General features: G+C 40.5%; 2 protein-coding genes across 3 annotated transcripts in view; one reads left to right on the forward strand and one right to left on the reverse strand.

Moving 5' to 3' along the window:
* Positions 1-3561: 3561 nt before the first annotated feature.
* LOC137991131 (uncharacterized) lies at positions 3562-13413 on the forward strand. Its single transcript, XM_068836249.1, has 9 exons — positions 3562-3717; positions 4504-4588; positions 4899-5019; positions 5100-6202; positions 6719-7054; positions 9696-9889; positions 10761-10845; positions 12251-12374; positions 12996-13413. Exons 1-9 carry the CDS (start codon positions 3575-3577, stop codon positions 13184-13186), a joined length of 2382 nt encoding a protein of 793 aa, XP_068692350.1. The 5' UTR covers positions 3562-3574; the 3' UTR covers positions 13187-13413.
* A 107-nt stretch (positions 13414-13520) lies between these two features.
* LOC137992305 (alpha-N-acetylgalactosaminidase-like) overlaps positions 13521-18773 on the reverse strand; it is a 16214-nt gene continuing 10961 nt past the window's right edge. For both annotated transcript variants that reach the window (XM_068837570.1, XM_068837572.1), the window contains exons 12-15: positions 17112-17166; positions 15616-15726; positions 14892-15035; positions 13521-14184 (exon numbers count right to left, since the gene is read on the reverse strand). In XM_068837570.1, coding sequence (XP_068693671.1) covers positions 14904-15035; positions 15616-15726; positions 17112-17166 — 298 coding nt within the window. In that variant the 3' untranslated portion in view covers positions 13521-14184; positions 14892-14903. The remainder of the gene's footprint in view (positions 14185-14891; positions 15036-15615; positions 15727-17111; positions 17167-18773) is intronic.

Below are 18773 nucleotides of genomic sequence, written 5' to 3' on the forward strand. Positions count from 1 at the left end.
GCCTAGTTCTATCACTGCCTTGTTTTAGTATTTCAGTATACATCAAACAAGTAAATATGATCGACGAGTATTAGTTTATACTAATACATAAGAACCTTGTTAGCCGAAAATTTTAAAATTAAACAGGTTCTGATTATAGAAAATGACTGAAAAAGTCAGGCAACTGGAACAACGACTTTGATTTGTCATGCGAATTTTGAGAGTTCTGGCCCGTATTGTTTGATTGCAAATAGACCTTTTTGCTTTAGGCTTCGCAAGCCTATACATTTTAGATGTTATAGTTTTATATCATATCCAGAACATCGACGACATACGTGTACAGAACAAAATAAGTTGCAGTTTTGCTTTATGGTTATTACTGCAAGTATCAAGAAAATTACATGTCTCTCACAGCCACTTGTCGTAGAGGAGATATCTTGTGGAAATAAGAACCAATTTAAGAACCTAGATAGCCTAAAACTACTGTGAATACAGGGCCGTAGCAAGGGGAGGGGCCGGGGGGGGGGGGGGGGCGTGCCCCGCCACATTTTTCCCCGAGAATTTACAGCACACAAGAATATAATTTCTTCTTACAGAGGTTTGAAACAACAAGATGTCAATAATTCCGGATAGAATCATTCCTGATAAACTTTAATTACAGTACCATTTCCCCAGTTCATATTTTATTTCTTTTATTCGGTGATGCAAACCTACAGAAAAATACCAGCTAAAAATTACAGCAAACGAGAAATGCAACAAAAATATAAATGTGTCAAATCGTCTTGACATCGAGGCGACTCACTCTCTTTATCACTGGATTCGTCTGTGGAACATGATCTTAACTGAGCAATGTCCTCTCAAAAACCCCGATAATCCAAGCAGAAGTCACTCTTATCCTGGGTAAGGCCCCAAGATAATAAGGCGAACATCGAGGATTAGAAAGTAGAAAGTCTTCTGCTGTAGATATACCAGAGTGGAGTTCTGAGAGCGGCCAGGATGATGCTGCTGTTGGGTCTATTGAAGCAGTTGGTTTCCAGTTACCTCTACTTGGAGATAGACGAAATCAGCCAAGCAATCATTGCCCTGAAATTTAAAGGCCCAACATGCTGGAAAATACACTTTCTGGTGTTTCGTTTTTAAGTATTTTCATTAGGGGGAGGGGGTGTCACACCCATGCCCCCAGTCCCCCCCTACAAAGAAGGGGCTTACACCCGTCCAATGCGTCCTCCGAACCCCAAACCCCAAAATTTCAAAATACAAGTTGCTTAAAATCTTTGTGCCACCTCAGTTATTCCGGGCCTGGGGGGAGTTTATCAAAAGTCCCGAAACTTTACGGGCCATTTTCGGGTGTCACAATTCCCTTGGTAACTCGAGAACGGAGAGCATTTAATTCGTCAAACTTCACAGATATGTTTCTTTTAGTTGTCTTGAAAACATATTAAAAGATCGGCTTTCCAAAACAAGCTGTTGGCAGTTTCACAAATGGCTTTTCGGGCCCGAAACGTTTTCGGGACTTTCGAGAAACGGGCCTTTGCTACGGCCTTGGAATATCATTTTTATAAGAACTATTTAGCCTAACTTGGAAAAATCTGCGTACTTAAACGCGCGGGTATTTACTGTATTGCATGTACATTTCGCCAATAAAAGTAGAATATAAAACTGTATTATCTCACTGTTTTAGTTTCTACTAAAACAACTATTCTCCTCCGAGCTCTGCAGGAGATGCAAATGCCTTTCCGGTAGTCCTCTCAGCAATAATCTTCAAAAGCATTTAGGAGGCATATGAAAGACATGTTCTCAAACTAAAAGAAATTACACCTAAGGCCTGTTTTGAGTATTTTCTGGGTGTGATGAAGAAAACGTGACAAAGAAATGCTTTGATATAGAAATGCTTTTCGGTTGCCATGGCAACATACTTTCCACATACAGTTTTGTCTCTTACGTATTTATGACTCGCAAATGTTGTAAAAATCAACAAAAAACAAAACGCTTTTAGTTTTAAATCCAATGTCAATGCCAAGAGAAACTTACCGAGATGCAGCTGGCTGCCAAAAGAACTATCTATTGACGTGTTGTCGATACCAGGAGGTTTGACGAATTTTCTTTTTCCATGTTTTGGAAGGAAACGCGAAAGTCCTACCGTTGCGTGCTAGTACAATGTTTTTCAGTTTTGGACGTTGATAAAGGTTCCTCGAAGCTCTGGGTGCTTTCCATTAAAAGAAACAGACGGGAATTCCACGTGCATGGTACGACCAGGGGCCAATGATAGGAACTTTTAACTCACATAGCTTTGTTGACTGTGGGCATTATAATCGATATTCAGGACGGCTTCTCCCATCATGCATTGCTAGCTTAGCTAATCAATGTAAGATGTCTTCGCTAACGCCACAAGTGCATGAATTAACTTTTGAATTAACGCGGGAAATAGCAATCTGAAAATAACTTGGGCGTTTTCCATTCGACCCAAAGTTTCGAAAACACAGGGTAAGGAATCGAATGGAAGGAAAATATTCCGGAATCAAAGGTGGTCCTCCTCGAGTACAGCTGCTATTTCATTTACTTCAACATATTGAGGCAAAACTCATTGATGTCATTGGTTTCGAACGGCTAAAATACTGTTCCATTCGCCACATGAAACTGTCGAAATTTTAACTAAAACTTTAATAGAAAGCACCCTCTGTCACACGCTTGTGTTACGGTACATTCCAGTTGACAAACCCGACCCAGGACACCAGCCACTTGGAGAGTGTCAGGTGAACTTTTTTTGAGCATAAAGACCGTGAAGGAACAACGATTTGGTTAAATGGAACGCCATATTTTGATTGGAATGGTCGGCCCGGTAATTCGGGACCACCTACAGAGAGTCCCAAATATCTCGTTCACACCAAGCCGAAATGGACGGTTCCATTTAATTTTGATCCGAAATTTCCCGAACCTTTGGTAGAATGGTAAACCATCGGACAATATAATTTTACCGATTTAAGTATTCAGTTAAAATGTATAACATAAAGAGGCTGTATGAAGTATTTGTAAACAATTAACCAGATAACTTCGATGAAAATTTAAGACATCTCATTTTTGGGATCCCAATAAGGCTGTCAATAGCGTTGCCATAGCAACTGCAGTAAGACCCCTCTGCCCTCAAATCATACACTTATATCAACGTTGTCCTAGTCTGAAAAACCCTGCATAGCATCTCTGATGAAAGCAATGCCGTGTCATCTGGCAACAGGTCAATATCTCTACTCAGTCGATGATTCAAGTACTTGTCAAAACCAGAAGACAACTTTGGCGTTTGTTTTGGCATCACTCCCAATTGGTGGTAACATTTCACCTGTATTTTTCGCTGTTTGGGTAAATAAAATAACACAAATATTTTGATCATAGATAACAAAAGGGTGTGTGTATTTTCCAAGCAATCAAATATAACTTTTCTCGTCTCGAACGACTGGTTGTTTGACTTCAGGTAATTTACTATAAATAAGTTATGACCAACGAGCAATAAACCAATAGAGATGCATGAAACTGAAGGTAAGATTATATCTCCCGGAAGAAATAAGAAGTCTGCACTGATTATATGAATTATCACTTGAAAATGCTGTCCTTTGTTATTCTCCTAACTCTTTGTGGCTCACCTTTCTCTCTCGGCTCGACAAATGTATACCGACTCAATGAACAAGATTTTGAAGGTTACATACGGGATAAAGACGTCATGCTTGTGGACTTTTTCGCACCCTGGTGAGTTTCAAATATTGACATTTTACAAGTACAAAACTTCATGCTTGACTTATTCTGTTTGTCTGAGCAAAACTGTGATTACTTTTCGTTGTCCCAGCACAATTTCTTTTCGCTGGCAGATTTCATGAAAGATCGATCTCAAAGATTTCACAGAATTTCACTCGATTAACTAAAATCCTTGCTTATTGTAAATCAACTTGTGATCTCAATGTTAAGTTTCTTAATTGCTTGGATTCAAAAGAGAAAAACATGTACAAAAAAACTCCTCCGCAGATAGAGGCAACGCCCTACATCTCTGAGATAGGAGTCAAACTTGGATCATTCTTTGACAAAGATGTTATAAAATGGGTCTTAAACACGATCAGGGTTAGGTATGTGCGTAAGACTGTTAAGTTTATTGAAAATAATAGTTGGGGTGAATGGTTTCTGGAGAGATCACTGAATTTGTTTGAGCGCGATTAATTTTACAACGGATTGGTCACAGATACAAACCCACGACAGACTAACATGAGTAGGATATGCTGCCTTGGGATGAAGAAACGAAGTTAGAGCTTCGTCAACGACTGCAGGGAAGTTCTCCTAAACTCATTTCGCTATTATTCCAAATAGTTTAGGATGCAAATTGAGTAGCAAGTATCCAGTAATAAAATTGGCGTTTCTGACAGTGTTTTGCGGAACTTTTTTATGCACAAATTTCAGTGAACATGGATAACTTTTATCTTTATTTCCAAACAGCATAAAACTTTAAAAATTTAAATCTAACAATAAATAATATCCTCTCCTGAGGTGCCCTCATTGCCAGCAGCTAAATCCAGAACTAGACGCTGCAGCAGACTTACTTGCCACAAAGCATCAGTATGTTTTCGGAAAGGTGAGTACTTGTTCACTATTTTCATGGAAGTTGTCACACTGGCGTCACGCGATTGTCACGCAAGTTTGACTCTACGCTCTGTCTGCCACGGTTGATTCGATCAAAACCGGACGCCTAGGGAAGGGGTAAAAGTCACCCAACTTGTTGTCAATCATGTTGGAAGTCATTTTTTTCAATTCTTCAATAAAAAATACGAGACTTGCTGCACAGGAAAATCACTGGAGAAAGTCTTCAAAAGGGAAAATAAAGGGGATAATTTTCCTAATGAAAAAAGTCATCTTCCTCAAAGTTGTTTTGTCACATTTAATAGGTGGATTGCGAGAATGATGGAAAAGAACTGTGTCGACGTTTTAAGATTGAAGGCTATCCGACTATGAAGCTCTTCAAATATGGTCAATATGTCGGAGACTACGTTGGACAAAGAGATAGAGGTCAGTAATTCTACATCAACAGGTGCTTGTCCACCAATTTTGCTTGCTGAAACAATGTTACCGTCGTTTGGTTTCTTTAGGTTCCTTGATGCAGTACGTAGATTCTGTAGCATCAACAGTGAGCCAAAATACTCCCCTGACAACTGAAGCGACCAGGCCAGCAACGCTGAATCAAGCGAGTAGTTACAAACCTCATCTTCCAATGATAGCCTCGCACCATGCTACCTCGTTCCACTCTCCCGCCCTGGCCAACACAAATGCGAAGCACCCTTCGCTCATGGCCTCCTTTTATGGCTCTTCTGCACATGCGCAAACTCCTCCACATGTTGCTGCGTTTCTTGGAAACGCTCCTCCCGTGCAGCAGGCGAGCCCAGACTCCCTACAGTCCAAATTTGGCAGCTTAGCTTCTTTGGATATATACAGATCCAAGCTAAAAATGATCGCGGCTTACAAGAATTACCAGCGGCGACTAGACGAATACAGACGGAAACTATTGGCAGTAAACAAGGCAAGAGTAGGCCCAGTGCCTCAAAATTTCGCTGGAGCGGTTACTCAGCCACCTCGGCCAGGTACGAATGCATTTGCTCAGCCACAAACCTACCGCGGATACTACCGCCCTGAGGCTATAGCAGCACAGAATGTGCAGATTAATCGCGCCTATCCCCACGCACCTTATATCCAGTATGCTAATCCATACGGTTATCCGATGCCAGCCGCTAGTCCGTACTATAGGAGTAAAACAGGAGACGGCGGGAAACGTCACCACGACAAGCACCGAAGACCTGCGCATCGTCCCGCGAGGGTTAGAAATTCTGCATACAACAAACAGCCCGTAAAAGCGCGGGTAAACTACCAGGCAGCACAGTATTACAAACAACAACAACAACAACTTAAGCAGCAACAGCTTCTCCAGCAGCAGCAGCAGCAAATGTTCAACCAACAGACACAGCGCCAACAACGTCAACAACAACAACTTCGGGAGCAACAATATCGTCAACAGGAGCAGCAGCAGCACCAACAACAACAACAACAACAACAACAACTGCAATCTTCACAACAACAACAGCCACAGAAAGAGCGGCAGCAGCAGTTAAACCAACAAGCACATCACCAACAACAACAACAACAATTCCATCAAGGAACACTTGCTAAACCAGTGCAACAAGTCTATGTCGCACCAAAGGTACGTCAATTTAGTTCTACTAGCTAATGATTATTGCAAGACACGTAAAAATAGTGGCTATTTGTTGCAAGCCTATTAGAGAACTCTTATGCCGGCCAAATTTTGCCAGTCACATTTAAGTTTGCGATTTTTTAAAGACCAAAATTTGTCAAATTTGCCAAGTAAAATAACTATAAAATAAAGATAAATAGGACGACAGGATTGTCATAGCGTGAAAGTTAATTCCAATTATAGAACTCCACTCCTTGCAACAAAACAAAACTTGCGAACGTAATTTCCTAGGCAATAAACCTTTGAGAACATGAAAACTGGAATAATTTACAACTTGGAAAGGTTAAGTGTCTCTAGCATGGCCACGAAAAAATAATTAATTCGTACTAACATAATTCAGTCTAATCTTATACGCATTACGCATTCTTTGACCAGTGTTGACATACTATTTCAGTTTCATAGTATTTGCATCTTTGCTTTTCCAGCCTTATCATCAAAACGTGTTTGTCCTTCTTTAACTCACAGATAAGTCAACCGAAGAAAAATCCGCCCCCCTCATCTCCCAAAAAGCCAAGCAATCGGGTTACACCAACCGATACCGCAGCTCTCAAGGACCTCAAAGCAGACATCGAAAGTGCTATACAAGACGCACTGAAAAACGCTGTGGCCACAGAAAGCGATAAGACGAAGCCTACCCCGACTGTCGTTCCATCTGCGGAGGTTGCTGGCGAGAGGGCTAAGACTGACCAATCGGGTTCTGGATCTGCCGCCCAGTCTCTTAGTTCGCCTGTTCGCAGTTCCGGTACTCAAGATGCAGTACACGGCGAAGGAAGTGGATCAGGAGACAAACCAAATGCTTCATAAGTTTCCTCAAGAGAAAATAAAGGGGAAGAGATGGTATCCCCTATATATGCCCTTTTCTATAGGTAATATGTCTCAAGTTATTTTTCGATCGATTCCCACGCTATACAGATCTCAAGGAGATTAGGCAACAGCCAGTCATATAGCCGGAATGTATGCTGCGTGTACAGCCCACGCTCAGATAACGCATTCCCGCAATATTTTTGGCTATTGCCTAATCCCCATAGGTTCTGTACAGCGTGGGAGTCGCTCCAAAAATAACTCGAGACATATTACCTATGGAAAAGGGCATGTATGGGGGATACACTATCTTCCCTCATTATATATTCTCTTGGTTTCCCTTATCACGAAACGAAGAAAAAACTAGAAAAGCACCTTATCTTTTCTGCCAACACGTCCAACTTTGTATTGCAGAAATCAAAGTGAAAGGATGTGTCGCAGAGATAAGAACACACGCTGGGCATAAGACACGGCGTTTTCTCCTGAGCGAAACAAATTTTGGAGTATTTGTACCGAGAAAAGTTCATTTTCGGCCCGCATGAGTTCCAGACGGTGTCGTAGCTTTGTAAGCTGCCTTAACTATTCCGTACAAGACGAAGTAAATGAAATTAAAAAAAAAGCACGAACAAAGGAAACGAAGGATTGAGCACGTTTACAAGAAAAGTGCAACACTGTATAGCTATAGAAAATAAGTGTTAAACAACTCTAATAACAATAACAATGGAGTATCATAAAACTAAAACCAAAGTAATTACTTTGGCCAATCAAAAAAGACGGAGACAATCCAGTAAACCAATCAAAACTCGAAATAATTTCACGTAGCCGATACAAAGCGCGGGAAAGTGTGCACGCGCGAGGCACGATTGGTTTTGGTTTCCCGTCTGATTGGTTGAAAAAGTGGCGCGAGAACTTTGAACCAATCACTGAGTGAAGTAATGCAAAACCAAACCAATTCGCTAATTACTTTCGACACTCAATTGAAAACCTCTCTAATAATGATAATGGTCACTTTAGACAAGTGCTTTACCAACCTACTTACAAATCAAATGCTGGTTTTTGATGAAAGGGAAAACAAGCGTACTCAGTAAGCAGAGTGGGCAACCAACCGTCGAGTCCGGGAATCGATCCTAGACCACATTGCTCTCACCACTGAACTGACTCTGTTCTGCAGCGTGTGTGTATCAGTGATGGTAACATACTTATACAAGAGGCATAAGTGGCTACCACCTCTTGCGGAGTCTGTCTTGGCGTGACATTTCAATCTTAAAAAAGTTTCGTCTGTTGAAACGCCACATATAGCTGTTGAACTTATCTGGGAAGGGGATCCCAAACGATTTTAAGTACACAAAAGTAAGAAAGCATTTGAAAAGTGCACCCTTGAGTTGTTTGCCGTTCAGTGCCTCTTGTTTCCAAATATTTTAATGAAGATGGATAATGTCCAGCGAACAGTTTATGCCGTTTGACGGGTAGATCCGTTTAGTTCAAATGACATTGTAAGAGTGTTTGTTTCAAAGGTTTTTTACACATGAAAGTTAATAAAAGTTGTAAATCAACAAAGATAAAGAAAATAGCTGTATTTTTTCACAATAATCAGGAGAAAATAAGCTACATAATTCTGTGTTTAGCCAATAGCTTTCAGCAAGAGCCTTTACCCTCAAAGAATCACTCGAAGAATCGATTTTTTTTCTCGATATTTAAGCATGTGCAAAAGAGCTAGACCGGCGAACATTTTCCCGCGTTTACGATAAAGGTAAAGGTAAAAGGTAAAAGGTAAAAGGTAAAAGGTAAAAGGTAAAGCTACGAGGCTGGTATCAATGGAAGCCAACGGTCAGAACGGTGCGCCCTTTACCCCCCTCCGTCATTGAGTGCTCCGTTTTACGGGTAGTTAAAGCTATAGCTACATGGATCAGAGAAAAGTCGAAACAGACGTTTAAGTCACCGAGGATCGAACCGGGGACCTCTCGCTCCGAAAGCCGCGCACTATCCAACTGAGCCACGACTGCTCCTACGATCGACTATATTTGTGGATTTTTCAATCTGAGTTTGCCTTATGTTTACATTTGTTTGAAAAGCTCTCCCTTTTTTTGGCGCGTTTTTTTCCCGCCCTTGGTTTCCATTGGACAGGGGACCATACATTTCCCCCTTTTCATCCCGCATTTCTGTCCATTTAAGGCGTTGTTATTTTTCGCGTTCTTCCGCGCCTGCTTCTGATTGGACGGTGATAGATTCCCCCGTTTTCAGTGGCAAAGATTCTTATGTCAACAATGAGATTTTCTAGACAACAAACGAGGCGTTTTGACATTCATTTGCAGGTAAAATATTGATTTAAAGGAAAAACAAATTGAATTTCGGAGAAATATTTACGACCAAAGTCTCAAAGCAATTGCTATATTTCAACTTCAAAAGCTTCAATTTAAGACTTGAATTTTGCGGTTACAATTAAGATGGAATAAAAAGGAAAAGAAACGCCTCCTTTGAAAAGCTTTCGGGCAACTTGTGAAAATTTCGCACCACAATATCAAATCCGGAAATTTGTTTAGGAAATTACGTGATGCACCGTGAAAACCTTGCTCTGTTGGATGTCTGGCAACCAATCAGATATCAACAAAATTACATATGAAGCGTGAAATGTTAATGAAAGTTCGTATCAGAATCTCAACTTTTCCGAGTCTCGCAGATTTTCGCCATGTTTTCGATTATAGCTCTCATCGCCTTGGCCGTTGTAGGACCGAGCCTCTGTGCTCCAAGTGACCCCGTGTTTAAGTTGACAGATGCTGATTTCGATCACTTCCTCAAAGATAAGGACGCAATGTTGGTAGATTTTTACGCCCCTTGGTAAGTCTTATTGTTTACATGACAGGTATTTTCAAATTGTCCCCCTGCCTAATGGCCTAAAAAAAGGAAAGGAAGAGATCGAATCGCTAACAAATGAAACGACGATCGACTGTTTTATTTCAATATTGCTGGATATTGGATTTCCCAGTTTAAAGGAAAAACAGTTTAATTAAGAGGGCAAGGAGGTTAACTGTTCACGCATGGTTGATCCTGCAGGTGTGACTTTTTTTGTCTTCTGACAAGTCTTTCCATTTGATTTGCGTTGTCTGGATTTGAGAGGAGTGCAACAGAGCATCGCCACAAATTCCGTCGGATAATGGGCTTATTTGTGACCGATGGCAATTACTAATAACGCTCTAGCTTAAAGTCACCTCACTTGGCCTGCAAAAAGAGAAGGCCACATTATAGGATAGAAGATATGATACAATAAGAACTGAACTCCTATTTCTTTTTGAACGACCCAACTGGAATTTAGAAAACCCTGACAACTTTTGCCACAAAGCTTCCGCAAAAACCTAATCAGTTGTGTGTTGTGGTTTTCTAACCACACGCCATTACTGTTTTAAACACATGACTTCTGAACTTTTGGTTTTAATGCCAAAAGACATGAAAAATGAAAAATGTTCTATTCCTCAGCCAGAGCTCAATACTAAATCGAAACAAAATTCTCCTTTTCCAAGCGGTTGATTACCGTTAATTTTAAGTAATGTCTTTCGTTCTCTGTGGTACTGAACAAGTAGGAAGTAAGAGAAAGGGCCGAGGTGGAATATGAGCCGACCAAGCAAACAATATTGCTATCACGTGACCGATTTCGACAAATTCCAGAGGGAAAAATGTAATTGTAATGTAACCCCTTACTCTCCCCATTCAGGTGCAGTGACTGCGCTCGACTGAAGCCGGAGTTTGATAGCGCTGCGAGAGATCTTGCACAAAGAGGAAAATATGTGTTCGCCAAGGTGAGCAGTTTGCATAGAGTAACGGTATGGGAGTCGTTCGAGATGTTGAATCAGATTGAGAAGACGATTTACCAAGCGCCGAAAAGCACTCTGTTCCTTTTGCGCTTGAACCAGTCTTCGATTTACAATAGGGACCTTTAGATTCTACGACGAGGACGAGAACGAGTACGAGTACGAGTTTTGACTGCCCGTTTTTAGCGAAAATACTAAGGAAATTTATAACCCGTACGCTTAATCTTACTCTTAGATTGTTAGCAGTATAGGTTGCTCAGTTATTCTTCTTGCTGGTAACTGAGCCTTTCTGCTCACCAAAAAAGCCAAAACTGCTATCCTGTTGTTGACTTGTTTTGATACGACGACATTTTTGAAAAACCTCGTTCTAAAATGACGACGTCATCACGTTTTTCCCGCCAAAATGACGCTAGTTTGCGCGCGCTCACTGTTGTCTTATGAGAAAATCTCGTACTTGTAGTCGTTCTCGTACTAGAATCTAAAGCTCTCTAATATTCATCGGGAACTATCTGTATATCGCGACGAGTGTATTGTTCATGAAGATAGAGGGTGAGGACACTTAGGTGGCTATCTCAAAAATGAACTCAGTGGCCCCCATTTTTTATTGTAGAATTGTAATAAGCAATCTGAGATAGCACTATCGGAAAATTTTTAAAAAATTCTTGGGAGCCAATTCAGAGCTACATTAAATTTTTCGAAAATTTAAGATAGCTCTGAATTGGCTCCCAAGAATTTTTTCAAACTTTGCTGATAGTTCTGACTCAAACTGCTAATTACCATTCTAAAATTAAAAATGGGTGTCACCTAGTTCATTTTTGAGATATAAACAAGTCAAGAGGAAATATACGGTGTTTTTGGAGAGCTTTCATGTTTCCATAGTAACCTATTACGTCACAATAGTAGCCGCATTTTGTTAATCAATAATTGGTGTTTCATATGAAACTACAACATTGCTGTTACGTGATACAGTATAGTAGTTATGACCCATCTGATAAGAACATCCCTTAAAAATGGTAAAATTGGTTCTAGAAAACTTAAGCTCGATAATGAAATCAAAAGAAACGTATTGACCATTTTCCCATTCCAATAATGCAATACGTTTAGGGGGGATCTTTGCATTAAAATAATACAAGTTAATTGGGTACTCTCAGATTTGGGACTTCAGCGACCTGGACATCCATTGTTTTAATGCAAATAACCCCCCAAAATGAACTGTATTAGAGGATTTGTAAAAATAACGAATTGTGAATTGTAGATGAAATAAAGGAGTAATCCTGACACTGGCTGGAAAATTATCTATTGTACCACAATCGCTTACATGTTGATGAGGAGTTCATACTGCGACATTTCAGTAATAAGGTTTTAAACTCATTATTTTTGCTACTATCAACAGATTAACTGCTTTGGAGAAGGAAAAGGCACCTGCGAGAACAGATTTAACGTACACAGCTGGCCACAGATCAAAGTGTTTAGAAGAGGACGTTACGCTGGAGAATATCAAGGACCCCAAGACAAAGGTAATATAGGCCCGCAAGCGTACAAAACACATAAAACAGGAATGAAAACCTGTCAGTTTCCAAATCTTTCTTTTTGGGGCCGCGATCAAAATCCTGGATACAGAATGCAGCCTTTTGATTGGCTAATCAAAGCGGGGTCATCAGCTCAGAATCCCCAGTTATGAGACCACGATAAGGACAGTTGAAGAGTCTTGAAAATGTTGCTGGTAAAATGAAAATAGGAAAGATAGAAATGATCCTCGCACTTAACTGGACAATTTAAGCAATTGTTTCCTTATAGACACCTGAAAAATTCAGTTGGCTTCAACGGGGTACGATCTCATGACCCCTGCGATGCCGATGCAATGCTCTACCAACTGAGCTATGAAGCCACTCAGTTGGGAGTGGGTCAATTTGTTGGGCTGACGAGTTCCCATGAATGAAGTGGTCATACGACCTTTCTTTTGTGTCACGGTGTATGGTGTTGTAGAAGGAGGTAAGAAATATCTGAAAACGAGACAACCAAGTTTCCAAGTTCTTTAAAGATAACGGCCCCAAAGAAGGTACCGAGGAGGAGATTTAGAGGCTAGGTCAGTTGTTTTCGAGACTTGAAACTGAGAAATATTTTATCTTTTCATTTAGCATCCATCGAAAGATTCATGGACCTTCTCCTGAAACAAAAAGTCCCGGATAACGTTTTCCAAGATCAGCCCTCCCCCTGTAAGAACGTCCCTCCATATATGCAGAACCCAGCTGGTCCTTGGTATCAAAATGGCTGGACGTACACAAAAATGGGCACAGAACCTTACCAGAATCCAACATATCCTTGTTAACAAGGCTAAGCCCCAATTAAAACCGGCGTTTTTGCGTTATATTAAGAACAAGGAGAATTCGTTCTTACAAGCCAGCCCAATTCTGTACAGAACTGCGGTCGGTTTATAACTGTTCTTATTACATAGCTCTGTCTCTTGCTCGGTTAATAAGAGCTAAAAGTTTCGATTATTATCCTTGAAAGCAATATATTGTACAGATACGAGAATAAATGCAAACCTTTAAAAGATATCTTCTGATAACGAGAACTGTAGTAACACCACTTACTTGAATAAGAGCATGAAATCCCTAAACATTCAACCCAGTGTTTTAATCTCGAATCTTCTTTAAACCGACTTCATTGAAAACGTTTTATTTGTAAAAACACAAGTTTGGACTGTCGAACAGTTATCCAAACACCTTCAGTAAACAATAAATCAATTTTATTAAAATTTCTTGTTTTACCCAGGATCTGACATGGCCCATTACCCATATGTTTTAAAAACCCTTTGTTTCATCACTTTCCCCATATATACGTTTTAGTTACAAACTGCAACGACACCAAAAGTACCAACAACAAGACACCACTCGGTTCAACTTGCGAAGTAATATATCAAACACGAGAAGGAGTGTTTCATCGGATATCCAAACACCGAGAAGCGAGTTGAAAAACGAGGCCGAAGGCCGAGTTTTTTAACCGCTTTCGAGGTGGTTGGATATCTGATGAAATACTCTTTCAAGTGTTTGATATTGCTTCTCAAAGAAATCAGTATTTTAAGAGATATTTGGGATCAAAGTTGGCGAAAATTTATGCTAATTAAGTCCACATATCCAAACTTCCTTCACGGTAGTGATTTCTTTTGTTTTGGGCTTATGAATTATTAATGAGTTTGAGAAGTCGTCTTCACCTATCACCCTCAAATTTGTCACTGGCATTAAGCAAATCGCGTAAAAATTCAGTCGTCTGTTAAAGCAACGGGTTTCTTTCTTCTTTCCGTCCAGGAAAATTGGTGTACTAAATCTTAAAGATAAAGAAGAGAGGAGAGAAAAAAGCAAAAGTTAGTTCTCGTAATACTATGCTGTGTGCCCTGTGATTTCACTGATTTTGCGAACCGTTCAGTTTCTTTACGACAACTCGGCTGATCTCATACTAATCTCATTTTTCAGTCGGTTATCGGGCCTCGAACTTTATTAGGAACGGAAAGAATAAAGTTGGTTCATTTTGGGCAAAGTTTTGGCTAAATATACTTACTTCTGACTTCCCAAAAAGAATTTAGTATGAGAGAAATTGATGAAAATATTGAAAATATATAGCAGACGTTATCACTAAAAATATGATACTGAGTTGTCATTCTAAACACGTGCTTTTCGGAAGTGTGGCAATCATTATGATCTGTAATAAAATGATCTGGAACAACAGGCCCCTTTCAATATCTTGGTCATGGGTCATCTGAATGCTAGTTTTTTCCATTAAAACTTCACGGTAATTTCACGGTGTATTAATAGCTCCATTTCGAATCGAGAAGGTCGACAAAATATGCTTGCTATGGGTAGAGGGATTTGCATAAACGACATTGAAAACGTATTTGAGCAGAGTTGCACTTTGGGAGGTGTACAATGGCCTGCTAAAAGGACTGACAACAGTCTTTCGGCGTGCCCGATATTAATTAAATAAACCCTTCCTTCAATAACTACACAAATATCGTTGTTGCAAGGTGAATATCTCACCTTCGAAATTCTCTAGAATGGAGTGAGTTTTACCATCACCACCCCTGACGGGTTGACGATTGCTTTGAAGGAATCCTCATATGGCCCCAGAGACTTCTGTTCAAACAGGTCACGTGCAATCGCTTGCTTGGCCGAGAGTCCGACCTGGAAAAACCAATGCGAAGTATGTGTTGCCATTTCGAGATGCATCACAAAAATAGAATAAGAACTTAAAACCCATATAATTAAAATTGGATTTTCCTATCGCCGCATTAACTCGTCAGCAAATCCCCGCCATTCGCGCTTGAAATGGAACCCACGGGATCTGATTGGTCGACAGCAGTCGTGCGACTCCTCAGCCAATAAGGAACAGCGCGATAATTGCAATTTCAGTCCGCGGGATTGTCCTCTAGCGGCATACTGAACGAAACGTTCGAGAGTGGAAAGTTGATTACTCTGCCGCGCATGTTGATAAATACACAACTTCCTGAATCCTAGATTTTTTTTACCCGAGTGACAGGAATAGGCCACTTCCGAAATACAATAATACTCTTTATTTGTCACCCCAAATTTTGCATACGCATTGTTTCCAGTTTCTCTTGGGACTTACAATAGTCCCAAGAGGAAACAAAAACAATGCCTATGCAAAAGTTTGGGGGGGGGGGGGAGGGGGAACAAACAAAGAGTATAAGTAGTATTAGTGGCCTATACAAGACAACAAAAATGCAAAATAACCTTCATTTACCAGTTCAAAACTTGCGGAAATCGTGACCGGAGTAGACACAGAGTGTGAAAACAACACCACAGCTACGGAGCCATCAACCAGCGGCCGCGCCCAGATCTCGGTACTTCCATTCTGCAATGAAAAACTCAACCTTATGTTGACTTTTTGTCTTTTTCATACGGCTGTATGTATATTTTGCAAAAGATGGAAACTTTCCAAAGCGACGTGGTTCAAGGCCTAAGTGTTGAAGAAATAGGAAACATTTAGGACCATCAGAATAATTTCTCAGAGAGCTGGCGTCGTGTTTCCTGTGTAAACCAAGGTTCTCCACGTAAAATTGACTAACGAATCAAATCTCCAAGTTTTTTTTTCAGACTAGGGGTATAAATTGTAAGCCCCGTCTCACAACCATTGCACATAAACACCCGTTAAGCACGGACTCCCCGGTGTTTGCGGTCTGTCCTAATTTTGTTTAGCAGTGTGGCCACCTCAAAAAGCTATTATGGTTTATGACGCCACGTGGGCAAAGACAGCCATTCTAAGGCAGTGGCTATTCGTACGTACCGACCTACATTTCCTATTCATACACGAGTCTTCTTAGAATGATTATTACAGGTTCTAACTCTAACCTTTAACGAGACGGCCAGTCAGTTTTTGAAAGCTAACCGTTTTAAAATGGGTACGTCAGGTACGTTCGTGACATCGAACGAAGGAGGTATTTCGTGAAGTTAAAGAGGCATCAATGCTGAGTGTCATTGAACCTGTAATTATCATTCTAAGGGTGCGTTCGATTGACCCAATTCCGGAAAAAGAATAAGTGGAGTGATGATTTAAAACGGTCTGTCTGGCGCTTTTGAAGCAACAAGGATAATAAAGATGTGTTTAAAATTGCATTTTAGCAAATGTTTGATAATTTTTATGTGAATCTCCGTAAAAACGAAGGATTTCTAACTTCTATTCCATGTATTCCTATTCCGGAATACGGTCAATCAAACGCGCCCTAAGAAGACTTCTGTATGAGATAGGTCGGTGTACGGGTCCCTTAAGGCGACTAAATACGAGATACAAAAACCCTCAACTGGGCACGTCAACATTGTTTCGTTGCACGTTTGAGTCGATGTTTCCCGTTTTTCAGCTTGCATGATCATCTTGTCGCGCAATAAAAACATTTGTTGCGGGTTGAAGAAAGTTGTTGCGAAAAGTAGAGCGCGGGTCTACTCTGAGCAACAAATTTTAGCTTTGTTGCTCCTTTTTCGTCAAGCTCACAACTTGTCGCGCAACAAATGTGCTCGTGTACTAGCAAATCAACCAATCAGCGCCCTGCATTTCTTCAACCCGCAACAAATGTTTTTGTTGCGGGTCAAGTTGATCATGCAAGTTGAAAAACGCGAAACATCGACCAAAACTTGCAACGAAACAATGTTGCGCGACAAGTTGAGGGTTTTTGTATCTCGTATTTCGCCGCCTTTACGAATAGCCACTTTGAACAAAAAAAGAAATATAATCAACTATCTCACTTGAACTCTTCTTCCCATTTTCCCCAGTCTGTCTTGATTCACAGCAATCACTTCGCTGCAAAAACGGCAACAATATTTATAAATACTTCTTCGTGATTTAAACGACTCTTTTCTCTGCTCGGCCTTTGCAGAAGTAAAACGTCAGCAGTATTTGATGTTAGGGGATTTAAACAAGTACGTCACTTCAAAATAACACTTTGTGCAATCTAAAGCATTTCACGACTTGCCCACCTGGTTCAACTTGTACAATGAGGGCGATCTATCATAGAACTAGATTGGTAGAACGGTTTTTAAAAAAGTAAAGGCAAAAAAATGAACGCTTCATTATTAGGGAGCTTAAGCAACGACAACGGTCAAAATATAAAAATTCACATCATTGTAATCACTTAGTAACTATTTCAACCTTTTAATTCCTCTTTTCCTCTCTTCCCTTTTTAGTTCCTCAAAAATGACACTGGTCGGAACGGCGCTTAATTTAGGGAAGAAAATGAAAATTTACGGGGGCCTCAACTGCTGACATTCGTCATAAAAGCTCAAATTTGGCTATTTCACGTTGTTGTTTTCCAGACGACGGCAACGAAATGGACAAAAGTGAAAAATGCACGTGCAGGGCGTGCAAAGCTATTGTTTTTGCCCACTAAGGGTGCGTTCGATTGAATAACAATGCGTGGAGTGATGATTTAAAACAACATGTGTGGCGTCTTACAGTAACAAGGATAATAAAGCTATGTTTAAAATGTTCATTTCAGCAGATGTTTGACAATATTAATGTGAATCTCGAAGGATTTCTAACTTCTATTCCACGTATACGGTCAATCGAACGCGCCCTAAATATGCAGATTTGTGCCGTTCTCGTTGCCGTTGCCGTTGTCGTTGCTTAGGTTCCCTATTGTATGCTCAAGTTGTCGTCAAAACCTGGTGATTTCGTGGAGTAAGTGCGTGCCGCACTTGCTGGACGATTATTCTACTTGTTAACCAATAATATTGCTGCTTTCTTGCGCTGTCGTCGCCGTAGCCGTCGTTGCGCGTGCGGCACGTGGCACGCCCCGACGCTACGTTCTTGTGTTGCTTTCGAAAAGGTTTTAGAAGATGGATTGAAATTCCCAACAGGAACCTTCGAAACAGAAATCCCTTTGTTTCCTCCCACTGTTCATGATCATCGATCAAAGTAAATTTGAGGAAATTTTGAAAAAGTAAACGTGCTGACCTTCAAATTTTCCATTGGCGAGTCTTTCGTCACCATTACAGCAATAGGAATACAAGGGAAGGTATCGTTGACGTCACCTATTGTCATTAATGAGCCAACCAGAGCCTTATTGGCTGTAGAAACAAAGGGTCTTTTGTTCCTGTGGTTGGCACATTTGAATAACAAAAGCAACGTTGGCAAAAAGATACCTTCCCTTAATACTTAATTGACCTCTCCTTTTTGGGACTCCCAAGAGCCAGTAAACAAATAAACAAGAGAAATACAACAGACACGAATCCAACTAGTGGGAGACACAAGACAGCTGAAGAGTCGATTTGGAGAAATCACACACTGTGGTCCACATGATGTGGTACACTCTCTTGGTATACTGTATCACACTTTTTCATGAAAGGTCTCGGGAAAATAGGGTCCTTTAAGTAAGTTAGCATGCCCTTGATATACAAAACTTCAAACTG

The sequence above is a fragment of the Montipora foliosa genome, chromosome 2 (assembly GCF_036669935.1).
Source record: "Montipora foliosa isolate CH-2021 chromosome 2, ASM3666993v2, whole genome shotgun sequence".
NCBI classification, from domain to species: domain Eukaryota; kingdom Metazoa; phylum Cnidaria; class Anthozoa; order Scleractinia; family Acroporidae; genus Montipora; species Montipora foliosa.

Bases quoted from the DNA above. Each gene is read 5' to 3' on its own strand.
- LOC137991131 (XM_068836249.1), top strand. From the start codon at position 3,575: ATGCTGTCCTTTGTTATTCTCCTAACTCTTTGTGGCTCACCTTTCTCT. The intron at 5,020-5,099 runs GTCAGTAATTCT...TGGTTTCTTTAG, and splicing joins CGTTGGACAAAGAGATAGAG to GTTCCTTGATGCAGTACGTA. The intron at 7,055-9,695 runs TAAGTTTCCTCA...TGTTAATGAAAG, and splicing joins GAGACAAACCAAATGCTTCA to TTCGTATCAGAATCTCAACT.